This window comes from Panthera onca, chromosome C1 (assembly GCF_046562875.1).
Source record: "Panthera onca isolate mPanOnc1 chromosome C1, mPanOnc1 haplotype 2, whole genome shotgun sequence".
Lineage (NCBI taxonomy): Eukaryota > Metazoa > Chordata > Mammalia > Carnivora > Felidae > Panthera > Panthera onca.
The window spans coordinates 202108439-202130879 of record NC_138346.1 but is presented as its reverse complement, the minus strand read 5'-3'; the positions used below and the strand labels follow the sequence as shown (position 1 = coordinate 202130879).

At 47.2% G+C, this 22441-nt stretch overlaps 1 protein-coding gene across 2 annotated transcripts in view; it reads right to left on the bottom strand.

Moving 5' to 3' along the window:
* Positions 1-422: 422 nt before the first annotated feature.
* The window catches only part of PAFAH2 (platelet activating factor acetylhydrolase 2), a 34266-nt gene continuing 12247 nt past the window's right edge, over positions 423-22441 (bottom strand). The window contains exons 5-11 of one of the 2 annotated variants that reach the window (XM_060622424.3): positions 20167-20235; positions 19371-19512; positions 18275-18388; positions 13710-13801; positions 11962-12132; positions 10082-10236; positions 423-2569 (exon numbers count right to left, since the gene is read on the bottom strand). In XM_060622424.3, the coding sequence (XP_060478407.1) occupies positions 2475-2569; positions 10082-10236; positions 11962-12132; positions 13710-13801; positions 18275-18388; positions 19371-19512; positions 20167-20235 (838 nt within the window). In that variant the 3' untranslated portion in view covers positions 423-2474. The remainder of the gene's footprint in view (positions 2570-10081; positions 10237-11961; positions 12133-13709; positions 13802-18274; positions 18389-19370; positions 19513-20166; positions 20236-22441) is intronic. The other variant, XM_060622425.3, reaches the window with a different exon arrangement.

The window sequence follows — 22441 nt, the reverse complement described above, 5'->3', positions numbered from 1 at the left end:
ATGTAGAGATTACTTAAAAAAAAAAAAAAAAGTCAATATTATATTCTGTAGCTTACAGGATAATTTTCAATTATATAAAAATTCACCTACTCCAACGTTGCTGGATAAATGAGTCATTACCAGAACATGAACTGAGTGGAGGAAATAGATCCAATTTCTGAGAACCTTCTCTACAAAATATATCTGCATTCTTTATTTGCCTAAGGTAGCAGTTGGGTCTCATGTGCTCATGCTGCCAGAACTGGCCCCTCAGCATCTGCAGAACCAGCCCCAGGCTCAAGAACCAGTAGATACTGGTTCTGCGAGTGCGGAGGGGCTCTGGTCCCCATGCGGGGGTTGGAAGGCTCTATTAAATATCTGCATGCATTCTCCTAGAAGGAAGTCCATAATGTGTGGTTGAGTAAAAAAGCAAGCCAAAACTTCTTATATATAGTCTTTTAAATCATTTAAATTACAAAACTGACCTTATACTGGGCCAAAAAGCAAGTTTCCACAAATCCTGAAGGATGAACACCATATGGGTTATTTTCTCTGACCACAAAGCAATTAAGCCAGAAAACAACAGCTAGAAGATAACTACAAAAATCTCACATATTCGGAAAGTAGGAATCATACTTTTATTTATTTACTTTTAAATGTTTATTTACTCTTGAGAAAGAGATTGAGGGAGAGCAGGGGAGAGGGGCAAAGGGAGAGAGAGAACCCCAAGCAGGCTCCATGCTGTCAGCGCAGAGCCCTACATGGGGCTCAAACTCAAGAACCGTGACATCATGACCTGAGCGGAAATTAAGAGTCGGACGCTTAATCAACTGAGCCACCCAGTGCCCCAGAAACATACTTTTAAATAAGCCTTGGGTCGCTCATCTTTACACTTAATCCTCTTAACAATTCATGATGCAGATCCCCATTTTAGAAATTCAGGAACTAAGAATGGAAAGAGAACATAATTTGCTCAAATTTACTCAGTGGTGGTAGAGTCAGGACTCAAAACCAGGATACAGAATTCTAGAGCCCAGCACTTAAATGATAGTCTCCTTATGCTCTGTCTCACTGGAATTCATAGATCCTCCCAAGGTCCACAGCCTCAGGGGAGCTGACGCTTCACATCTTAGAGAGAAGAGCTGTCACAAGATGGAAGACATGGTCCCAGCTTGCTTTGGTGGCACTGACCTTGGACCTACTGTGTAGATGCATTTCCCCTTTGCTCCTGCCTCATCTGGGGTCCCCTACTACCTGGGCTGAGGTATGAAGTCTAGAGTAGTGGAGAGGAGGGTTTCAGGTTGATGTTCCCAGACAACTTTGAATTCGATCCCCAGGAAGATTTCCTTTCCTTTTAAAGTTTTTTTCCACATGGGCATAAGTGGTAAGTGAACAAAGAAAGACAGAAGGAAAAGTTACTTCCAGATGGCTCACCATCTTGCTCTAATGCAGATTAAATAAAGAAAATATTCCAACATATCATTAGGCAAACATGAGTATTAATATCATTCATATTATAAATGGAACAGAATGGAAATTCAGTCTATATCTTGACTTACATTTGAGGCTAGGGCCTCAGAGCCAGAAAACAGACTATAGCACCCTGATTCCAGGCAAGTTGGAGGCTCATGGTATCTGACGTAAGGGGCAAGACCAAAGAGTCCCTAGACCTCTCCAGGGGTGGTTGCCTGAATTCTAACCAACAAACTACCTCCCTCTTGTGGCAAGGGCCTGTTCAAAAGGCCACTTAATGGTGTTAATCTATCTTTTCCATCTCAACCAACTTGTGTTGATTCTTGTCAAGATACATTTTTAGCAAAAGTCCATGACATCCAGAAACTTCTGCGATACCAGTGTGGACTCTGCTTCCCTCCCTATGCTGTGAGGACAATGCTTCTGTCCTCCTCCGTGGGCTCACAAGTCTGAGTCCTGATGTTTCATGCAACAAGAAGGCTTGAAAATAAACAGAAAACAGTGGTCTCTATCCTAGGAAGTTACCTAAAGTGATCAGAACTTACCAAGTGGCCCTGGAGAGGGAGAAGGCGGAGAGGTGGGAGGAGACAGTGCGAGGCTGGGCTAGAGGTCCTGAAGGTGGAAATTTCACTCCATCCTTCGGCTTCCTTCCTTCCACTGCAGAAGCCACACTGGCCCGAGGTGAGGGAGTAGGCCACTGGGTTAATAGAGCTTGGGGCTGGAAGCACCCCCCCCCCCCCCCCACCAACTCTACCCCACTGCTTGTTCCCCACACCATCAGGGTTCAGTTCCCAGAAAGTCAGTTTGCCAATCAGTAAGTGATCCACACCCCAGCATGAGTTTGAGATCAACAAGTCCAAGATCAAAGTACCCAGTTATCTAATCAGCAGTGTGATTTCATCCTCTTAATCTGCGAAGAAGGGTCACCATCAGCCACTTCTCGATAGGAGGCTACGGGTGTCCCTGGGCAGGCCCCGCATGGGAACTCAGCTCAGTGACCTTTCACAAATGGCCAGCTGTGCCTACAGGCTGGACAGATGGTGTGGGGCCCCTGGGATGAGCGACGGTCCAATGCCTTCAATGAGGCTGTTCCACTGGTCATAGTCCTCTTTCAGGTCTGAATGGGGAAAAAAACAGGACGGTCAAGTCAATCTTTGCCAGTTTAGATCAAAGAGTAGCTACCATGGATTTAGCGGGTCAGCCTTGAGAGGAGCACCGGGGATACCAAAAGGACTGATTACAGTGGCTGTGATGGTGACCGCAGTATAACTGTGCTTCGTTCAATGCTTTTATACACGTGCTTCATAAACGACTTGCTTAACCCATAACAACTCAGTAATGATAATAATTAGTAACAGAAGGCAGCATTTACTGAAGGATAATTCATTCTACAGACTGTGCCAAACATGCACTGTTTCTTTTTCACAATATCCCTATGAGTTAAGTACTATGTTAGCCCTATTTTACAGTTGAGGAAACTGAGGCTCACAGAAGCTACCCGATTCACCCAAGGTCCTTACAGCTGATAAGTGGTAGAGGCAGGATTCACGCCTGGGTCAGAAAGGGTGAGAAAACGGAAAGCCTATTTCCGAGCTCAGGAAAGCTGCTGAACAGGAAGAAGTCTTCTGCATGCTAGCCCGTGGGTGCAAATTCAGGGCCACCTCGATGCAGGGCAGGAGAGAACAGGACGGCAATATCGTGAGGCAGCACAACTGGATATGATTCACGAGAGGGCCCCGGGATCGTGGGCAGATGGGTCTAAGTTTTTTTTTTTTTTTAACGTTTATTCATTTCTGAGAGACACAGCACGAGTGGGGGAGGAGCACAGAGAGAGGGAGACACAGAAACTGAAGCAGGCTCCTCGCTCTGAGCTGTCAGCACAGAGCCCGATGCAGGGCTTGAACTCACTGACCATGAGATCATGACCTGAGCCGAAGTCACACGCTCAACCGACTGAGCCACCCAGGCGCCCCGGCAGATGGGTCTAAATACACAGCAGCAACAGTCACAAAGGATCCAAGGCCTCAGGCTGAGGGAGTGGGGCACAGCCGAACAGGCACTCACTGTGCTTTTGTTCAAAACAAACAAAAGCTGGGGCAGAAGGCAGGGACCACTCTCCTTCATCTTTGGATCCCCAGCACCCTGCCAAGGACCTGGCATGGACCAGGTCCTCAACAAGTAAGTGTTACAGATTTGTTAACTCAAAAAACATCGAGCACACCCATGATGTGCCAATCTGTTCTTGGTGCTAAAAATACATCCACACACAAATAGAAATCCTTATCCTCACAGAGCTCGTAATCTAGTAGGTATAACAATAAACACAAGAAATTACATAGGATGGGAAGCGGTGATAAATACTATGGGAAACAAAATAGAGCGAGATAAGAGAAGCAGTGGTGGTGGCTGGGGGATGGGGCAAGGGGAGGCAGGGAAGGGACAATGTTTTAAAAAGGGTGGTCAGCGGCACCTGGCTGGCTTGGATGGAAGAATGTGACTTTTGACCTCAGGGTTGTGAGTTCTAGCCCTACGCTGGGTGTAGAGATTACTTAAATAAATAAACTTAAAAATTTTTAAATTAAATTAAAAATAAAAAGGGTGGTCAAGGTGGGCCTCACTGAGGTGAGATTTGCACAGAGACTTAAAGGAGGTGGGAAGAAGCCACGAGACTATACGGGAACAGTGTTCCATTCCAGGCAGAGGGAATGGCAGTGCACAGGCCCTGAAGTGGGTGAGTGCCTGGAGTGCGGGAGGCTTTTGCAGCAGCACGGAAGGAGGCCTGAGGAAGAGCAGCAGAGGGGGTCAGGAGGGACCAGAGGGCCACATCACATGGGCCCAGCAGGATGCTGGATGTTGGCTTTTGACCCTCAGAGAAATGGGGAGCCATTGGAGGATTCTGAACAGGGGTGTGAAAGATCTGACTTACTTTCTATCAGGATCACTCTGGCTGTTCGATTAAGACCGTGTGGGGAGAAAGGGTGGCAGTAGGGAGGCCACTCAGGAAACTCTCACAGTGATTTCAGTGAGAGACGACTTGGACAGGATGGCGGTCGTGGGGGTGAGGACCAGTGACGAGATTCCATATGTAATTTGAAGGCAGAGCCAAGGGGATTCTTGAAAGATTGGAAAGGGGGATGTGAGAGCAGAGACAAGAGTGAGGACTACAGCTTGAGTAACTCAAAGGGCAAGACCGCAGCCGAAATCAGGTTTGGCTGGCGAGAGAGTAGAAACGTTGAGTGGTGGGTTTAGACAAATGGCGACATTCATGGAAGAGATTAAACGGGCGACAGAAAGGTGGGACTTGCCAGCATGAAGATGGCGCTTAAAGCCGCAAGACTGGATGACATCAGGGGACACAGGTAGAGAAGAAGTCCAAGCCCTGAGCCCTGGAAGCAGCAAAGTAGACTGAAGAGGAACAGACATCGAGGCAGGGGAAAAACCCACCGTGGGGTGTCCTGGCAGCAAACTCCAGGGTTCACAGAGGTGGGCGTCCCCGACTCTGTCAGGAGGTGCTGAGCATGCCAGGGGACGAGGAATGGAGTTCACCACCGGATGGAAGGCTGTGAGGGTCACTGGCCACACTGACAAAAGCAGTTTTCATGGGGAACTGGGATGCAAAAGCCTGACTGGAATGGGTTCAAGAGAGAATGCGAGGGGCGCCTGGGTGGCTCAGTCGGTTGAGCAGCCGACTTCGGCTCAGGTCATGATCTCACGGTTCGTGGGTTTGAGCCCCACGTCGGGCTCTGTGCTGACAGCTCGGGGCCTGCAGCCTGCTTTGGATTCTGTGTCTCCCCCTCTCCCTGCCCCTCCCCCATTCTCTCTCTCTCTCTCAAAATAAATAAACAAAAAATGTTTTAAACTAAATAAATACATAAGAAAGAGAGAATGCGAATACAAGAACTAGAGAAAGCGAAGACGGACATTCTTCTTTGAGGAGTTTTGCTGTTAGGAGGAACAGGGAAAAGGGGTGAAGACAGGGGAGAAAGTGGGGTCAAAAGAGAGATCTTTAATTTTTTTTTTTTTTTAGTTTTTCTTTTTTTCTTTTTTTTTTTTTAATTTTTTTTAATGTTTATTCATTTTTGAGACAGAGAGAGACAGAGCATGAATGGGGGAAGGTCAGAGAGAGATGGAGACACAGAATCTGAAACAGGCTCCAGGCTCTGAGCTGTCAGCACAGAGTCCGACACGGGGCTCGAACTCACGGACCGTGAGATCATGACCTGACTGAAGTCGGCTGCTTAACCAACTGAGCCACCCAGGCGCCCCTTTTTTTTAGTTTTTAAAGAGAAAGAGAGCACAAGTGGGGCAGAGGGAGAGAGAGGGTAGAAGAGAGAGAGAGAAAATCTTAAGCAGGCTCCATGCTCAGGGCAAAGCCTGACTCAGGGCTCGATCCCACGACCTTGGGATCATGACCTGAGGTGACATCAAGACTCGCAGCTCAACCGACTGAGCCACCCAGGCACCTCCCAGAGAGGTATCTTTAAAGAGAAATTTCAGGGTGAAATGAAGCAAGAGAGGGAAAAACTGATGATGGAAGATAAAGAGGAAAAAACTGCCGGCATATGGAAAAGGAGGGAATCTGGTACGTGAGTGGAGGGGTGGCCTTAGACAACTGACTGGGAATCTCTAGGAACCGGCCGCAGAGCTGAGCATAGGCATGAAGGTGGGTAGACGAGGTGCTGGGATTTCGAGGAAGTCCTGACTACTTCCATTTTCTCAGTGAGGTGGGAGGCGAAGTTAATCAGCTGAGAGACAGGGTAGGGGAGGGTGTCAGAGGTTCGCAAAGGAGAAGATGTGAAATAGTCTTCTGGGAGAGCGGTAGAGAGGAGCACTAGGTGGAGACAGAAGCTACCTGTAGTTCACTGGAAAGGAGCACCAATCTTCCTAAAAGTTTATTTATTATTATTTTTAAAATTTTCTTTAATGTTTATTTTTGAGAAACAGAGCGAGCATGAGCAGGGGAGGGGCAGAGACAGAGGGAGACACAGAACCCGAAGCAGGCTCCAGGCTCCAAGCTATCAGCACAGAGCCTGACGTGGGGCTCGAACTCACAAACCATGAGATCATGACCTGAGCCGAAGTCGGACGCTTAACCGACTGAGCCGCCCAGGCGCCCCAAGTTTATTTATTTATCTTGCGAGAGAGAAAGAGAGACAGACAGAGAGAGAGAGAGAGAGAGAGAGAGAGAGAGAGAGAGAGAGAATCCCAAGTAGGCTCCACACTGTCAGCGTGAGATCATGACCCAAGTCGAAATTGGGAGTCAGACCTTCAAATGACTGAGCCACCCAGGTGCCCCAGAAGCACCAATCTTTTTAACAAAGAGAAAGAATATCCCCGGATCAGTGGCATATGCCCTCCCAGAGGTATTTTGTAGGAGCCAGAAGAGGGTCAGCTCACTGCAACTCAGCTTAGTTTCCCGTGTGCCAATGTATTGTGTGGCCACCAAAATGCTTTTCTCCCGCTGCAAAGCTAATTGTTCCAAGTGAGAGCCTTTGTGTTTTCGGACCCTGTGTCATCTCTTCTCGTCTGCTTATGCCAGAGCTTCAGACAGGCCCATCGCCCGTCCTCCATGATGCAGCCAGCTCGCACACACAAGTCTGATCATGACAGTCCCCGGCCATGGGAATAAAATCCACTCTCATTTCAGCAAGTACATGGCTTCTCCTCTGGCTTCTGCCCACTTCTCTGCCTGTATGTTCCACCAACTCACTATCCCGAGTGCCAGATACTTTTTTTTTTTTTTTTAATGTTTATTTTTGAGAGAGAGAGAGACAGAGTGTGAGCGGGGGAGGGGCAGAGAAAGAGGGAGACACAGAATCCGAAGCAGGCTCCAGGCTCCGAGCTGTCAGCACAGAGGCTGACGTGGGGATTGAACTCACAAGCCGTGAGATCATGACCCGAGTCGAAGTCGGACACTCAACCGACTGAGCCACCCAGGTGCCCCCGAGAGCCAGATACTCTAAACACAGTTTCTCAAAACTGACCATACAAGCGTCTGCGCCTTCTGTTTAGAAGATCCTTGCCCCTTTCTTGCCTGGAGAATTGTACTCATCGGTTAAGATTAAAGACAAGCAGGGGTGCTTGGGTGGCTCTGTCAGTTAAGCCTCTGACTCCGACTCAGGTCATGATCTTGTGGTTTGTGACTTTGAGCCCCGTATCAGGCTCTGTGCTGATAGCTCGGACCCTGCAGCCTGCTTCAGATTCCGTGTCTCCCTCTCTCTCTGCCCTTCCCCCACTCGTGCTCTGTGTGTGTGTGTCTCTCTCTCAAAAACAAGTAAGAACATTTTTAAAAATTAAAAAAAAAAAAGATTCAAGACAAGCATCACTTTGTCTAGGGAGGCTCCTTCCTCGGCTGTCTGTTCCCTTCCATCAGCCAGGCGCCTGCCCTCTGTGTCTCCTCAAGACTGAGCGCATATATCGTGGGCATCAGTCACTGGCAGAACAGTGCATCAACTAAGTACATGGGCTTGGGAATCAGACAAGTTGGGCTGCATTCTGGCCTTGCCACTCAATAACCAGATAACCTTGGACAAATTACTTAAATTTTCTAAGCTTCCTATCTTCATCTATAAAATGGAGTTAATAATAAAAGTACCTGCCGGAGAGGGTCATCTTCAGGATTATACCTCATACTGAATCTATAGTATTCAGTGGAAAGCCTGGCATAATGCAAATCCTGAGTAATCTCCCTTCAGTGTAGGGCTTGCCTCCCTTCCGTCTCCTCTTCTGGTGGTCTCCGTAATAAGTACCTTAGCTCAACAGACATTGGTATTAAAGGCGGAAATACCAATCACGCCATGGTAGGCTCCCCTGTCATATTTAGCTCTTACCTAATGACATGGTGCCAGTAGGAAATGGGGAAAGTGGACTGAGGACCATGTAGTCAGTCTCCATGAAAGACTAGAGTCATGGATTCATTCTTCTCCTAGGAGGTGACAGGTGGTGCTCCAAGGTCTCTATTAACCCTGGAAGTCTCTAAACCCAGGCAGGCATAATGGCTCACACAATGAGCAAGAGAAAATGAACAGGCATAAATTTCGAAATGCAAACGGAGGTTCAAAAAGTCAATAAACTCGTAACAGAACAGATGTGTCTTAAAAGCAAACTCAATCCAAGCCGAATTTGTTAGGCAACGGTTGGAACTGTGAATGGGCTCAGGCCACGCAACTAGAAGTCTAGTGTCCAGAGCACAGAGGTGACGGTGCTGCTGTACCGCAACCGGCTGCTCAAGTCGGGGCACCACCCAGGTGTGGTGACAAACAGTGCATCCGAAGGGGATAATAATGGCCACACGGGGAGCTGCACGGGGAACAGGCGCAGGTACCGGGGACATTCAGCTTACTGACCAGGAAACTCAGAGAGGACACCATAGGGGACTTAAAGTATCTGAAGACCTGCCATGTGCAAGGGGTCGGGGGCCCCTCTGGGTAGCCCTTGAGGGGATGATCAGGGCAAGTGGGAGGAGTCACAAAGTAGGACATTTTGGTCTTAGGCTGGGGTGAGGCGGAACCTTGGAAACCCAGGCCAGCCTGGCTCCCTTCTGAAGGGCACTGTGCTAGCACAACAGTTGGTGGATCAGAGAAGGACATCTGATCCAGAGCTCTGGGCCTAAGCTGGACAGTGGCCTACGATGCGTTGCTAGGTAAAGATGAGCTGGTAGAATCAAGCTGTCTCTCTTGGGAATCCGGTCTGGGAAACTCGAGGAAACATGGCAGCGAGCAGCGGGAGCCAAAGATGGGAGGGGGCCGCAAGGAACAAAGACCGAGCCATGAGTGGTTCGAGCTGACTGGAGCTATGAGGGACCAGCAACTGAACAAGCAGAGGCTATTGGCAAGAGAAAAACTAGAGTAGAGTATAAGCAAAACACAGACCGGAGCCAAGAGAAAGAGAGATGTCATGAGAGGAAATGAGGCTAAGCCCATGAGAGAGATGAGAGAGAGAGAGAGGCCAGTCCTACTTGGGTTCCTGTAACTTTTTGCTTCCCACCTGGCTGGGTGTACTTTCATCAATAAACTCCCCTTTTCTTCTTGAGGTAACTGAGTCAGTATCTAGTCCTTGTAACCAAAACAAGCCTAACTAGGGTATCAGTCTTAAAATGGAGAGGCAGAGAGGGCTGACCCTCAGAGAAGCACACTCTCCACGTGGCAGGGAAGGGGCCATCTCCTCTGGGTGGGAGGATGGACCGATGACTTCTACAGGCCTTGCCATTTAGCTGGTCTGTGATGTATGACACTGGTCACAGGCCTTCCGTGCTTTGTTTCGTTTAAAGCACTTCCACGAATTTAGCCCATTTATCATTATAACCTCCACAATCCACATGAGGTGAGTGATAATGAGTTAGGACCCAAGTAATGGAGTAGAGAGAGGTGAATGTTCGATTTACAGTGAGGAAACCAAGGCTCAGGAGTTCAATGATGAAGCCAAGTTCATTCAGGTAGTAAGAGACAGAGTCAGGGTCTCCGAACTTTCAGCTAAGTGTTCTTTCTGTAATTCTACGTAACTCTCTCCTTCGCTCAGGTTTTCCTTGTGCCATAAATCGTCCTGATGTGGGATATGTCGGTATAGACCACTGTGCAGGGAAATCTAAGGGACCCCATGGCTTCCCCATAAACCCCAGTTCTCTCCTTACCAAGGTGCTTCTGCAGGAAGGCCAACATGGCCCTCACCATAATCTCTTGACCTTCATAGGGGTCCAAGCTCCCACGGGTTTGAGTGGAGAAGAATTTACCAATCCAGTTACCAGCCACAAAGGCAAAGTCAGTTTGACTCCGATGAACAGAACCACTAGAGGAAAAGAGGAACAAGTAACCGGGATGGGTCTGGAGGTTAAGGCATACTAGTATTTGTTAAGCATTCACCATGTGTGAGCTTTTTTATGTGCATTATCTCAATTTTCACATGAGTCTCGTAAGGGAAGCATTTCCCCTTTGACGGAATCCGAGGAAAGGAACTGCCTGAGGTCACACGGCTAGCAAGGGACAGGGTTAGGATTTGAACACAGGGGTGCCTGGCTTCAAAGCTGCCTCGGCCCCTAGAACACAACGTCTGACGGTGCAGGGAAGGGTGGAGTTAGCTGGAGCGGGCAGGCGCAGGGGTAAGGAAGCAAGGTCTGCCACACCGGCCATTCCTATGTCATGACAAACCACCACACCATGGCTTTCACGTGACTCCTGAACATTCACAAAACATGGCAGCTCCTCTTTCTTCAGAAATGTACCACAAAGTAAACAGGAAAAGGAATCCCCTGTCTTCATTTAAGTAATCAGACAAGTGAGGACAAATGCTTATAAAAGAGGGTTTCTGGATTAGAATTTAAGTTCTTTGATATCAAATACATTTAATTCGAAGGTGAAAAGTTCTCGGTAGGTTCATTTTGGGCTATTGCTCCCAACTCAATTTCCTAATCAATTCAATGAGGGAAGAAAACCTAAATGCCAAACTTTGGTTGATATCATGCAGAAAAACTGACTTAAAAAAAAAAAAAATGTGTTACTTAAGGCACACGAAAAAGTGTAACGAATAAACATAATGGATACCCAGCGCTCGGTTTAAGAAGTGATACACTGCCAACAGTTAAATCATCCCCTTCCCGACTGCTCTCACCTCCCTTCCCACCATTACCCTCAATCTGACTGGCTTGGGGAAACTGTCACGCTGTCATGAGATCAACAGCCAAAGGGAGGGCTGGCCCTCGGGGAGACAGCCCCGCCAAGATGAGCAAGGGTGGCAGACTCCTAGCATGAGCGCTTCGGACTTAGCGTTTCAACTACCTGAGCGATTGCAAAGGCCCGTGACACGTAGTTACTTGTCGTCTTGCTAAGACGGAACGTGGGATCCTTGACGCCTGCGCTATTAGGCTCTGTGAGGCTCGAGTGCGGGGCGGAAGCAAGTCAGAGATCTGTCAGTGAGCCTTCAGCCCTGCACCTGAACTGTGTGCCACTTACGAGCTACGGTACGTATCTCAAAGTCACTCAGAAAATTTTCTTTCTGTGAAAAATGGCTCCTGAAAGAAAACCATCTGATAGTGCCAGCAATGGAAGTGAAGAGTGTGGTTTCTCTTGGGCAGAATATAGATGGTTTGTGGAAGGTATCTGAATTTAGGTATTCAAGGTCTCCTGAGGCCTATCTCCTGAACGTCGAAGGGCTAGTACATTTACAGTCTTCAAAAGACTCGGTAAAATTCCCAAATGAGGTTCGAGATCTCTGGAGTCCACCCCGACCCACACTTTTCCTCTCCGGGGGAAAGAGGTGCTTTCTGTTCCAGAAAGCAACAGGTAAATCCTGTCATCGAGTCATATAAACTAGTAAAGGAATTGCTGTAGATAGAGCTAAGTGGAAAGGGACAGATAGGAAATCCTAAAGGAATGAATAAGGCTTTGCACTTCAGGAAGTACTCAGGTGCTGTATTAATGGGTAGAACTTATGGATAATGTAGAAGAAACTAAGAGAGCCACAGCTAGGTAGCAAATGGCGAGGACACTGGGGATCATGACCCTGGGGCTTACTCACAGGACAGTTATGATCCTGGATTGCTCGTGCTGAGCACATATCTTCTTCATCAAGTTGATACTCTCCACTGTCTGGAATTTCTCAGCATTGATAAAGAACACAGGGCCTCGGGCCTTGGGGTAAAAGTCATGTTCCAGAGGAAACATCCAAGCATCCAGAGCCACAGCACACCTGTCATGGAACCAGACATTTGGAATAGCCATGCAGAAACCCAGGCAAGAGTAGTTAGGGTAGAGGGGGAAGGGGCAGGGTTCTTCCCTTCAGGGGGACAAAAGCTCAGAAAGCCAGGAAGGGGGTACCAGGGCCCAGACACTTCAGTTAGGATCTTGGGTAGAGATCAGTTTTACCTGTCACCAAAGACTCTTCTACATTTTAAACTCACTGAGAGCAAGGGTCAGACCTTCTCCTGGATCTACTCAGGTTGCTGACCTGGGTTACTCAGAAGGTACTTCATTCATTCAACATTCACCGAGTACCTACTATGTGCTTAGCTCTGTGCTGTGGATACAGAGATAAATGACACAGTTCTTGCTCTCATGGAGCTCCCAGTCTAGAAAGGGAGACAGAACAGACAAGGTAACGAAATGCAGCTTAGTGCCCTGACGGCACAAGGAGCTATGTGAGCCCACAGCATGCATGGCATGGGAGGTCAGGAAAAGGTTCCTCGATGCCACAACTCAAAGACATGGCCAGTGTGGCAAGCAGTAATCTGTCACCTGGGGCAAAACTAAGGCCCCAAGATTAGCACCCCACCCCCAAAGTTCCTCCGGTCTTCTCCATATCAATGAAGGACATTCATCTCCCACTCAGATGATGTATACAAAAATGAAAAACCTGACTCCTCTTTCCTTCACCTCATACATCACCAAGTCCTGAAAATTCTAAAATATATCCTGACTCAATTCACATCTCTCCATCCTGCCACCTCTGTCCTAATGCAAACCCATCACCTCTGACCTTGACTCTGAAATAGCTTTCCTCTAACTAGCCTCCTGGTTTTCAGTCTTGTCCTGCTACAGTCCATTCTTCACACAGTAGCCAGAGGGATCTTTACAAGTGTAAATAAGAGTTTTCTCGGGGCGGGGTTGAGGGGGGTGGTGCTGGCTCAGCAGGAAGAGCATGTGACTCTTGATCTTGGGGTCATGAGTTTGAGCCCCATGTGGAGTGTAGCAATTAGTTTAATACATAAATAAATAATAAAATAAAATAATAAGTAAATAAATAAATAAAGATTTTTTTTCTGCTTAAAATCCTTCAACGGTTTCCCATCATACCTGGAATAAAATCGAACTCCCTCACTGTGGCCAAAAGGCCCTGTGATCTAGCCCCTGTTTATCTCTCTGATCACATCTTGAGCCACTTCCCCCTCACTCACTGTGCCTCTCCCACACTGACACAGCAAGCTTCTTTCTACCTCAGGGCCTTTGCATTAGCTGTTCCCTCTTCCTAGAATGATCCCCTAGACCTTTATATGGTTAGTTTCTTTGTTAAGTCTTGGTTTATGTCACTTTCTCCAAAAAACCTCCAATTACTCTGGCATATCGGCCTCTTATTTGCTTCACTACACTTGGGGACTGGGGACTTGACTGTTTATTAGTCCATCTCCTCCCACAATAACATAATTCCATGAAATCTTAGACCCACTGAACCCTTAGCCCCCAAAACAGTGCCTAGTATATAACTCTTGTGTGACAAACACACGCTGAATGAATGGTGTGTGCTCACAGAAGCATTGCTGGGAAACTCACCGAAACTGGGTCTCCTTGGCCAAAGCCAGTATCGCCGTGGCCCCACCAAATGAATGTCCCATCACAGCCACGCGGCTCATGTTGATGCTGCCCTGAGGAAAGCAGAGAACTGAGCCAAATCAGAAACGAGGGGTTGCTTTTCCGGGAATTCTTCAGAGGCAAGAGGCAAAGAGTGAGAGTGATGTGGGAGCACAGTACAGTGGGTGAGCTCCCACCCGCACGTTAAGAACCTCTTTCTCACCGGAGAGCGGCCAGTCAGGCATTCCCCAGGCTGAACAGCTTTCTGTAGTCAGGAATTCTGAAAACTATGTTTTCCACCTTTGTTTTTGTAATCATACTGCCTGTAACACCTGGACCAGAGGAGACATTCAAATATATACCAACAGGGGCGCCTGGGTGGCTCAGTCAGTTAAGCATCCAACCTCAGCTCAGGTCATGATCTCGTGGTTTGTGAGTTCAGGTCCCGCATCAGGCTCTGTGCTGACAGCTCAGAGCCTGGAGCCTGCTTCGGATTCTGTGTCTCCCTCTCTCTCTGCCCCTTCCCTGCTCACGCTCTGTCTCTCACTCTCTCTCAAAAATAAATAAACATTAAAAAAATATATATATGTTATATATATACACACATGCATAAATGAATGGACATAAATGATGTGATTCCACGCTGACCCATCAGTGTAAGAGCATGTTAAGAACAAGAACTGTCTCTGGCCTCTAGACCCCTGCCTTACAGCCAGTCCAACAGGCTGACACGTGCACCAAGCCGAGGACAGAACAGAAAGCTCCTGCCACCTGTCATTTTCCTCTGAAGTGAGGCGTGCTCATCCAGAAACAGACTCAGGTTCTCCTTCCTCTGGGCATCTGTCCTGACGTTTCTCTAGCAGTGAGTCTGGTTGCTCGAACATGCTCCGCAAGTTATCTATTTCTGGTTGTCCACAGAACCCTGCAGGGCTTGGTTATATAAAAAGCCACTGCAGCTGCCTGCTAAGGGGCTCGGAAAATCTCTCTAGCCTTTGCTGTCCAGCCTCTGCCCGGCTCCCATGCTCTCCCCTGCTCTCCCCAATTCCTAACCCAAGGCTCTGTATCCAAATTCTCCCCCCTTGCTCAGTACCTTCCGACCAACAACTTGGCTGGTGGCCACTTTAGCTTTTTTATTTTTTATTTATTTTTAATTTTTTTAACGTTTATTTATTTTTGAGACAGAGAGAGACACAGCATGAACGGGGGAGGGGCAGAGAGAGAGGGAGACACAGAATCGGAAGCAGGCTCCAGGCTCTGGGCCATCAGCCCAGAGCCCGATGCGGGGCTCGAACTCATGGACCACGAGATCGTGACCTGAGCCAAGTCGGACGCTCAACCGACTGAGCCACCCAGGCGCCCCCACTTTAGCTTTTTTAAATAGGTTAATATATTTATAAATCCCTAAAATCAGGAGTATATAGCAAAGTCACCTGTGTACCACGTTCCCTTTTCCCACAGCTGCCCAACACCTATCCCTACACGGGTAAGTTTCTTCAGTGTCTTTGCAGAGCTTACTTACATGCATACAGGTAAATGTGACTCTATACTACCCCCCCCCCCTTTTTATACAAGCGGCATTGTGTCTTACCTTTGTACATAATAATATTAGTACATAAAGACCTTCCTTATCCTTTTTACAGCTACAATGAGTTTCACCATGGCATAGACAGTTGGCTGATCACCAAATCTGTCTTCTTCCTGGACAGACAGCTAGACTCTATTGCCCAGCAGTTGGATGTGGCCTTGGGACCGAGTTCTAGCCGACGGAATGAGCACGAAAGCGGTATCTCCACTTCCAAGCTTGGCCCATAAAAAGTGTTTCATACAAACCTCTACACCCTTTCCAATTCCAACTCCACACAGTGGAGTTGGGTTTCACAAGTGGAAGAGGGTAGAGCTATGAGCTGAAAGGAGCCTGGATCCCTGAGTTAGCTTGTGCATAGGAGCACCCATTTTCGACTTTACGTGGGAGAGAATTAAATTTCCATTGTGTTAAGCTGCTGAGATTTGGGACTTACAAGTTACAGCAATTAACATTCCCAAAACTAATACATCCATTGTTCCATAATCTATTAAACCACTTCCCTTACTGGAGAACACTTAGGATACTATCAAGCTTTCGCTATTACAAACAACAGTGGAATGATTAACCTTGTACGTACATCATGTTGCACGGATACAAGTATCTATAGAATAAATTCCAAGAAGTGGACGCTGGTGGGTCAAATAATATGTGCATTTGTGCTTTTGATAAGTATCGCCAAACTGCCCTGCATGGGGCAATCTGTAACCTCTACTTCCCCACAGTTTTGCCAACAAGAGTGAGTAATCAATTTTCAGATTGTAATCTGATAGACGAAAACGTTCTTAGCTTTTCTTATTCTGTATTTCTCCAAAATACAACAATCGAACTAAACTCCAGCCTGCCTAATGTTGGTCTTAGGCTCACAGGCGTGCAGCCCTTCACTTCAGTGCCCAGGACCCTGCTTGTCTAGTGGGGGTTGATGACATACATCAAACAGTTGGTAAAGCGCTTCAGATCTCTGCCTTGCCAACTGGGCATCCAGGCAGATACTCTGCCCTGGAAGACGCTACTAGAGCCTTTACGAGGTATTTTCTTTTTCATTTATTTTTATTATACAGAGAGCCAGAGTGGTGGGGGGAGAGGGGTGGGGGAGGGGAGAGAGAGAAAGAGAGAGAGAGAGAGAGAGAAAGAGAGAGAGAGAGAGAGAGAGAGACTCTCATGCAGGGCTCTATGCTCAGTGCAGAGTCCGAGGTGGGGCTCAATCCCATGACCTTGGGATCACGACCTGAGCTGAAATCGAGTCGAATGTTCAACTGACTGAGCCACCCAGGTGCCCCTAAAAGGTACTTTGTAGTAAGGTTTTGGGGCACACAGCACAGGCTTTGGGATCCAAAAGCCCCAGTTTGAAGCCTGAGCCTACCACTTACTTAGCTGTGTCACCCTGGGTAGATACTTAGTCTCTTTGATCCTTGGTTTCTTTCTATGTAAAGAGATAATACTTCCCGCATAAGTTTGTGCGAAGGGCTCTCATCACGGTAAGTACTCTTAAGGCAGTAATTGTTATTTTTTATATATATATACATACACCATTCTCACTTATGCAATAGAATATTACACAGCTATTAAAAATCATGCCCTAGAAAATATTCACTGGCATAAGACAACATTCAGACTATTTTGCTAAGTGAAAAAAAAAAAAGGCCTTACAAAAGCTTGTATTAAATGATAACATTATTGCTTTTAAAAATGTATACGTATACGTTATGCATTTTAAAAGAACTAGAAAGCCTGGGGCACCTGGGTGGCTCAGTGAGTTGAGTGTCCGACTCTTGATTTCAGCTCAGGTCATGATCCTAGGGTTGTGAGATGGAGACTGTGCTGAGCACCAGCCTGCTTAAGATTCTATCTCTGCCCCTCCCCCTGCTTGTAGGCTCCCTCTCTCTCAAAATAAATAAGTAAATAAATAGATAAATAAAAGAACTGGAAGGACAAACATCAAAATGTAAAAAAACTATTTTTTTCTTCATGCTTTTGTGTGATTTCTTGGTGGTCTAAATAGAGCCTGAGCTATTTTTGAAATCAGGTGGGAAAGATAGGGGGGTTGGGAATGTATCTTCATAGGCAGCAGATTCCATAGCCAAGACAGTTTCTATCCTCCTGGGAGGATTTCCGAGATCCCCTTGAGGGAAGGAATTAGCCTGCTGTGGACGCAGGTTGTTTGTGGCTCGACAGCCCTTCCTCTGGGGACCGAAACATCTCTTCCTTATCCGTGTGGCCCTGTAGGGCTGCCAGTCCTGGTGCTCAGGTTCCCCTGACCCAGAAGTGGGGGTAGAACCGAGGCAGGCCAATCTATCTGCCCCACTTAACAACTGTCCTTCTGGTACAGTGATAGATCTAGAAGGGACAAGTAACCCAAGCAGGGCCACGGCCTTCCCAGAATAGTGGAGGCAACAGAATCTCTCTTCCTGTTAAATCTGGAGCTGAATTGAAAAAGCGCTTGGGGTGGGGCGCCTGGGTGGCTCAGTAGGTTAAGCATCTGATTTCGGCTCAGGTCATGATCTCGTGGTTCGTGAGTTTGAGCCCCGTGTCAGACTTTCTACTGTCAGCGCAGAGCCTGCTTCAGATCCTCTGTCGTCCTCCCTCTCTGCCCCTTCCTTGCTTGTGCTTTCTCTCTCTCAAAATAAATAAGCAAACTTAAAAAAAAACACAGGTTCAGGCTGCCAGCAACATCTTTCTTGTCTAATTGGGGGGGGGGGGGGTGTGCAGTGAGAATGGAGCTCACACACACAGGAGTGGAACTGAGCCAGGAGAAGGTAGAGAGAGTGCCAGGGCTTTGATGACAATGTCTGAGACCCTGGATCTAGCTACACTGGCCTGAAGCCTGTCTGCCTTGGATCTTCCCACTTACTTGAGTCAATAAATTCTCTTTCGGTTTAAGCTAATGAGTTAGGTTTCTGTTATTTGTCACCAAAAAAGTCCTGATGAATATGTGTGCTCAGGGTCATACCAATGGCTGCCATACCTTCAAAGTCATCAGATCCAACCCGCCAGGCAAGATGTTGAGGACAATCTGCCCGGCAGTGACCTCCTGCAGGATCTTCAACACCCGTGCACACTCGCTTACCCTCTGATGCACCTGCAACACAGACAGTCCTGGTGGGAGCTGGAACGCCGCACAATCATCCAGCAGGGATCTCACTCTCCGACAGAGCCAAGGAAGAATGCAGGGATAGCTTGCCCACCCACATCTCAGCAAGCACTGTGGGTTCCACATCCCGAGAAAGGCTCAGCAACCTCCTAGCAGCTCACATAAGCACCACCTAACAGTTCACTGCAGTCAGCACTGCCATACAGACTCTCTACCCACCTCCCCACGGGGGTGTCAAGAGGACCGAATAAGACAACACATATGAAAGCACCTTGAACACAAAAGGAGCAAGAGTGTTTTTGAATCAACCTAGTGCTGGATTCTACGTGCCTATCAACAACATACATCTATTGCTTTTGTCTGTCTAGCACTTATCTGCTCCTACTTTGCCCACTAACCCTGGCCTTTGAGGACTGTGCTCCCCTCAAGTCTATCAATGTACTTCTGATGGGAATTTCCCATTTGGGTATCTCTCCCCAGTCTAGGAGCCTCCCCCCAGGGTTTTTCATTTTCAACCTGCAGCTTGAGGCAGGTATGACGACTGGGAGACAACCCCCAAAGAGCCTAATTCTCTCAGAGGGGGAGCTGAAACATACGCAAGCTCAGACTGTCACGAGCTATGGTTCTAACCTCACAAGGTAAGCGAGTTTGCAGACGAGACCAACCAGCAGAGCAGAGATGAGAAAGAAAGAAAGGTCTTGACCGTATTTGTCTGGCTCCCATGGTCCTGCCCCACTTACAACTGCCTGGATAAGCCAATCAAGTCTCCATTTGGCCTAACGAGATTAAATGGACTTTCTGTCACCTGCAATTGTAAAAGTCTTGATTAATACCCCATTTCTCTGATGTGGCAAGCTCAGACCCACTATGGCTGAGATTTCAGGACAGAAGGTTAGTGAAAAGTCTTCTTAGTGACTACAGTAGGAGGAAGACAGGTAAACTCTCCCTTCCCCAACTGGCACAAGCTTACCTGGCAGTTTCGGACATGGAATTCCTTCTCCCCTTCTTCAATCTGACGGTGAGGGATCCATTCCTCCCCCAGCGACTCATTAGTGAGCTGGTTCTCCTCTGGGGCCTGCTTGCAGAAACAGGTGGTCGCGGCTGACCCGTCCCTGAAATACACATGCCACCAGAGACACCAAGAAGACACTCTTCAGCTTATTTCTCCCCTTTACCAAATCCTCCATTTCCGCCAAGATACCCTGGATCATCCTTTGGCCAGGAGGGAAAAAGATCTGGGGGCATACACAGGAGAGGAGAAAAACCCTGAAATTGAAGACTGATAGGTTTGAACCCCAATTTAGCAGTGTCACCTTCAGCAAGTGAACCTCTGAACCGTGGCTTCCTCACCTTTAAAATGAGTATAAGGGCGCCTGGGGGGCTCAGTCGGCTAAGTGACCGACTTCAGCTCAGGTCATGATCTCCCAGTTGGTGGGCTCACGCCCCGCATCGGGCTCGGTGCTGACAGCCCGGAGCCTGAAGCCTGCTTTGGATTCTGTGTCTTCCTCTCTCTCTGCCCCTCCCCCGTGCATGCGCGCGCGCGCACTCTCTCTCTCTCTCTCTCTCTCTCTCTCTCTCTCCCTCCCTCTCAAAAATAAATGAAACAATAAAACATTAAAAAAAATTTTTTTTTAATGAGTATAATACCTGCTTTGCGTGGTTGTTGTGAAGACTAAAAATACCATCTCAATATGGGTCCAGCCTATATCCTAGCCCACGGGAGGCATCCAATCTATTATACTTCGTTATGACTGCCGTCCCCTCACCTGTGTTCTGGAACAGCCACCACAAAGCCGTGGGAGGCCAGCTCCATGCAGAAGGCTGAATACAGTGTCCTAGAGACGCAGGAAGGAAGAAAGAGAGAAGTGGTCAAAAGAATTGCCCACCTGCAGCCCCCAATCCAACCATACTTGGGTAGTGACCATCTCAAAAGATTGAATGGAGGAAGCTTCCTTTGGAATAGCCCTCCTCAAGGTACTTTCTCCGGCCAGCATACCACTTGTCTCCCCAAGGTTCCAAGAAGCATGTGGAAATCCATCCATGATGTTTTCAACCCCATATGAACCTTGACTTATCTCCTCCAGCACCCCCCAATACAGTTTGGCTACTTCGACAATTGCATTTTTATTGTCTATATGTTGTATGTCTCCCAAATTCGTTGGTCAGATCCTCAAAGACAGACACGCTGGCTATTTCTGTAATATGCAAATCTGCCCCTGTCAGTTAGCATGTGATTTTTTTGGTCTGTCCTCCAACTTCCCAGAAAAAAAGCAATATGGCAGACACTGTTCACTGCCTACTCTAAACACTTATTTTTCCCTCCGCCTTAGTAACAGAATCTGATTTTCAGCTCAAGATAGTTATGCCATCAATTATGACATTTCTCAGCCTCCCCTGCAGCCAGGTTTAACTGTGTGATTAAGTTCCAGCCCAGCAATGGAAATATAATAGTACCCTCATAATTAATTAAAATTCTCTAGTAGATATATATTTTAATGTGTACTTACTTATTTTTGAGAGACAGAGAGAGAGGCAGAGAGAGAGAAAGAGAAGCCCAAGTAGGCTCCGTACTGATAGCACAGAGCCCGATGCAGGGCTCAAACTCATGAACTGTGAGATCATGACCTGAGCTGAAATCAACAGACTGATTTCAGCTCAACTGACTGAACCACCCAGTCACCTTGATATATGTTTTAAACTCAACAACAACAAAAAAAACAAAAAACAACCCAGGTGGAATTAATTTTAATAATGTTATATTTAACTCAATAGAGCCAAGACATTATCATTTTGACATATAATCAAAATGTCTGAATTAGGGACACCTGGCTGGCTCAGTTGGTAGAGCATCCTACTCTTGATCTTGGGGTCATGAGTTTGAACCTTTGAGCCCCACGCTGGGTGTAGAGATTACTTTAATTTTTTTTTTTTTTTTTAAGATTTATTCATTTTTCAGAGACAGACAGAGTGCGAGTCAGGGAGGGGCAGAGAGAGAGGGAGACACAGAATCCCAAGCAGGCTCCAGGCTGCTCAGAGCCTGACATGGGGCTCAAACCCACACACCGCGAGATCATGACCTGACCCAAAGTCAAACGCTTAACAGACTGAGCCACCCAGGCTCCCGGGATTACTTTAAATAAAAAGAATGTCTGAATTAATGAAATATTCTATTAAGTTCTTTTTTTTTTTTTTTCCATATGAAGTCTTTGAAATCCAGTGTATACCTTACACTTCACATCTCAGTTTAGACCAGCCATATTTGTAATGTTCAATAGCCACATGCAGCTAAAAGCTACTATAATGGACAGAGTAGATCTAGTCAATGGGACTAGAACTTTCTAGTCTCATTGTTGTACAGTGTTGTACAGAACTTTCAGGCAAGTTCTCCCTTCCTATTGCTTGGACTGTGGGTGTCACGGTAGGAGCAAAAGCAGCCACCTGAGGTCATCAGATAGCCTTAGAAATGGAAGCCACACACGGCAGAGCAAGATGATAAAAGAAGTCTGGCTCTCTGCTTAACTGTGGAAGTACCATATCATCTCTGTCTACCTCTAGCTTTCTTTTATCTGAGCAAGAAAAAAAAAAACTTCATATTGCTTAGGTCACTGTTATTTGGAGTTCTTCTGTTAATACAACTTGTTTGGATCCTAACTGATTCAGAAAGGTCAGGAAGGACAGACATTAAATTGATTCTCACCTTCTCTCACTTCTCCAAGGGAGGCAGTGCATTGGACGTAAGAGCCAGAGAGATTTCTGATCCTTTCCCAGTTCAAACTGTGTAACCTTGGGCAAGTCTGCCTTTCAGAGCCTGCCTGGTCATCTGTAAAATATGCATCCCGCCTCCCCACTGACCCCCCACCTACCTCACAGGACTGTGTGAAAACCAAAGGAACAGTGGCACATCATTATGTATTTGTGTGTTTATTTATTTAGAGAGCACGTGTGAGCATGTGAGGGAGGAGGGGCAGGGAGGTGAGAGACAGAAACAGAGACACAGAGACAGAGAGAGAGAGAGAGAGAGAGAGGGAGAGAGAATATATC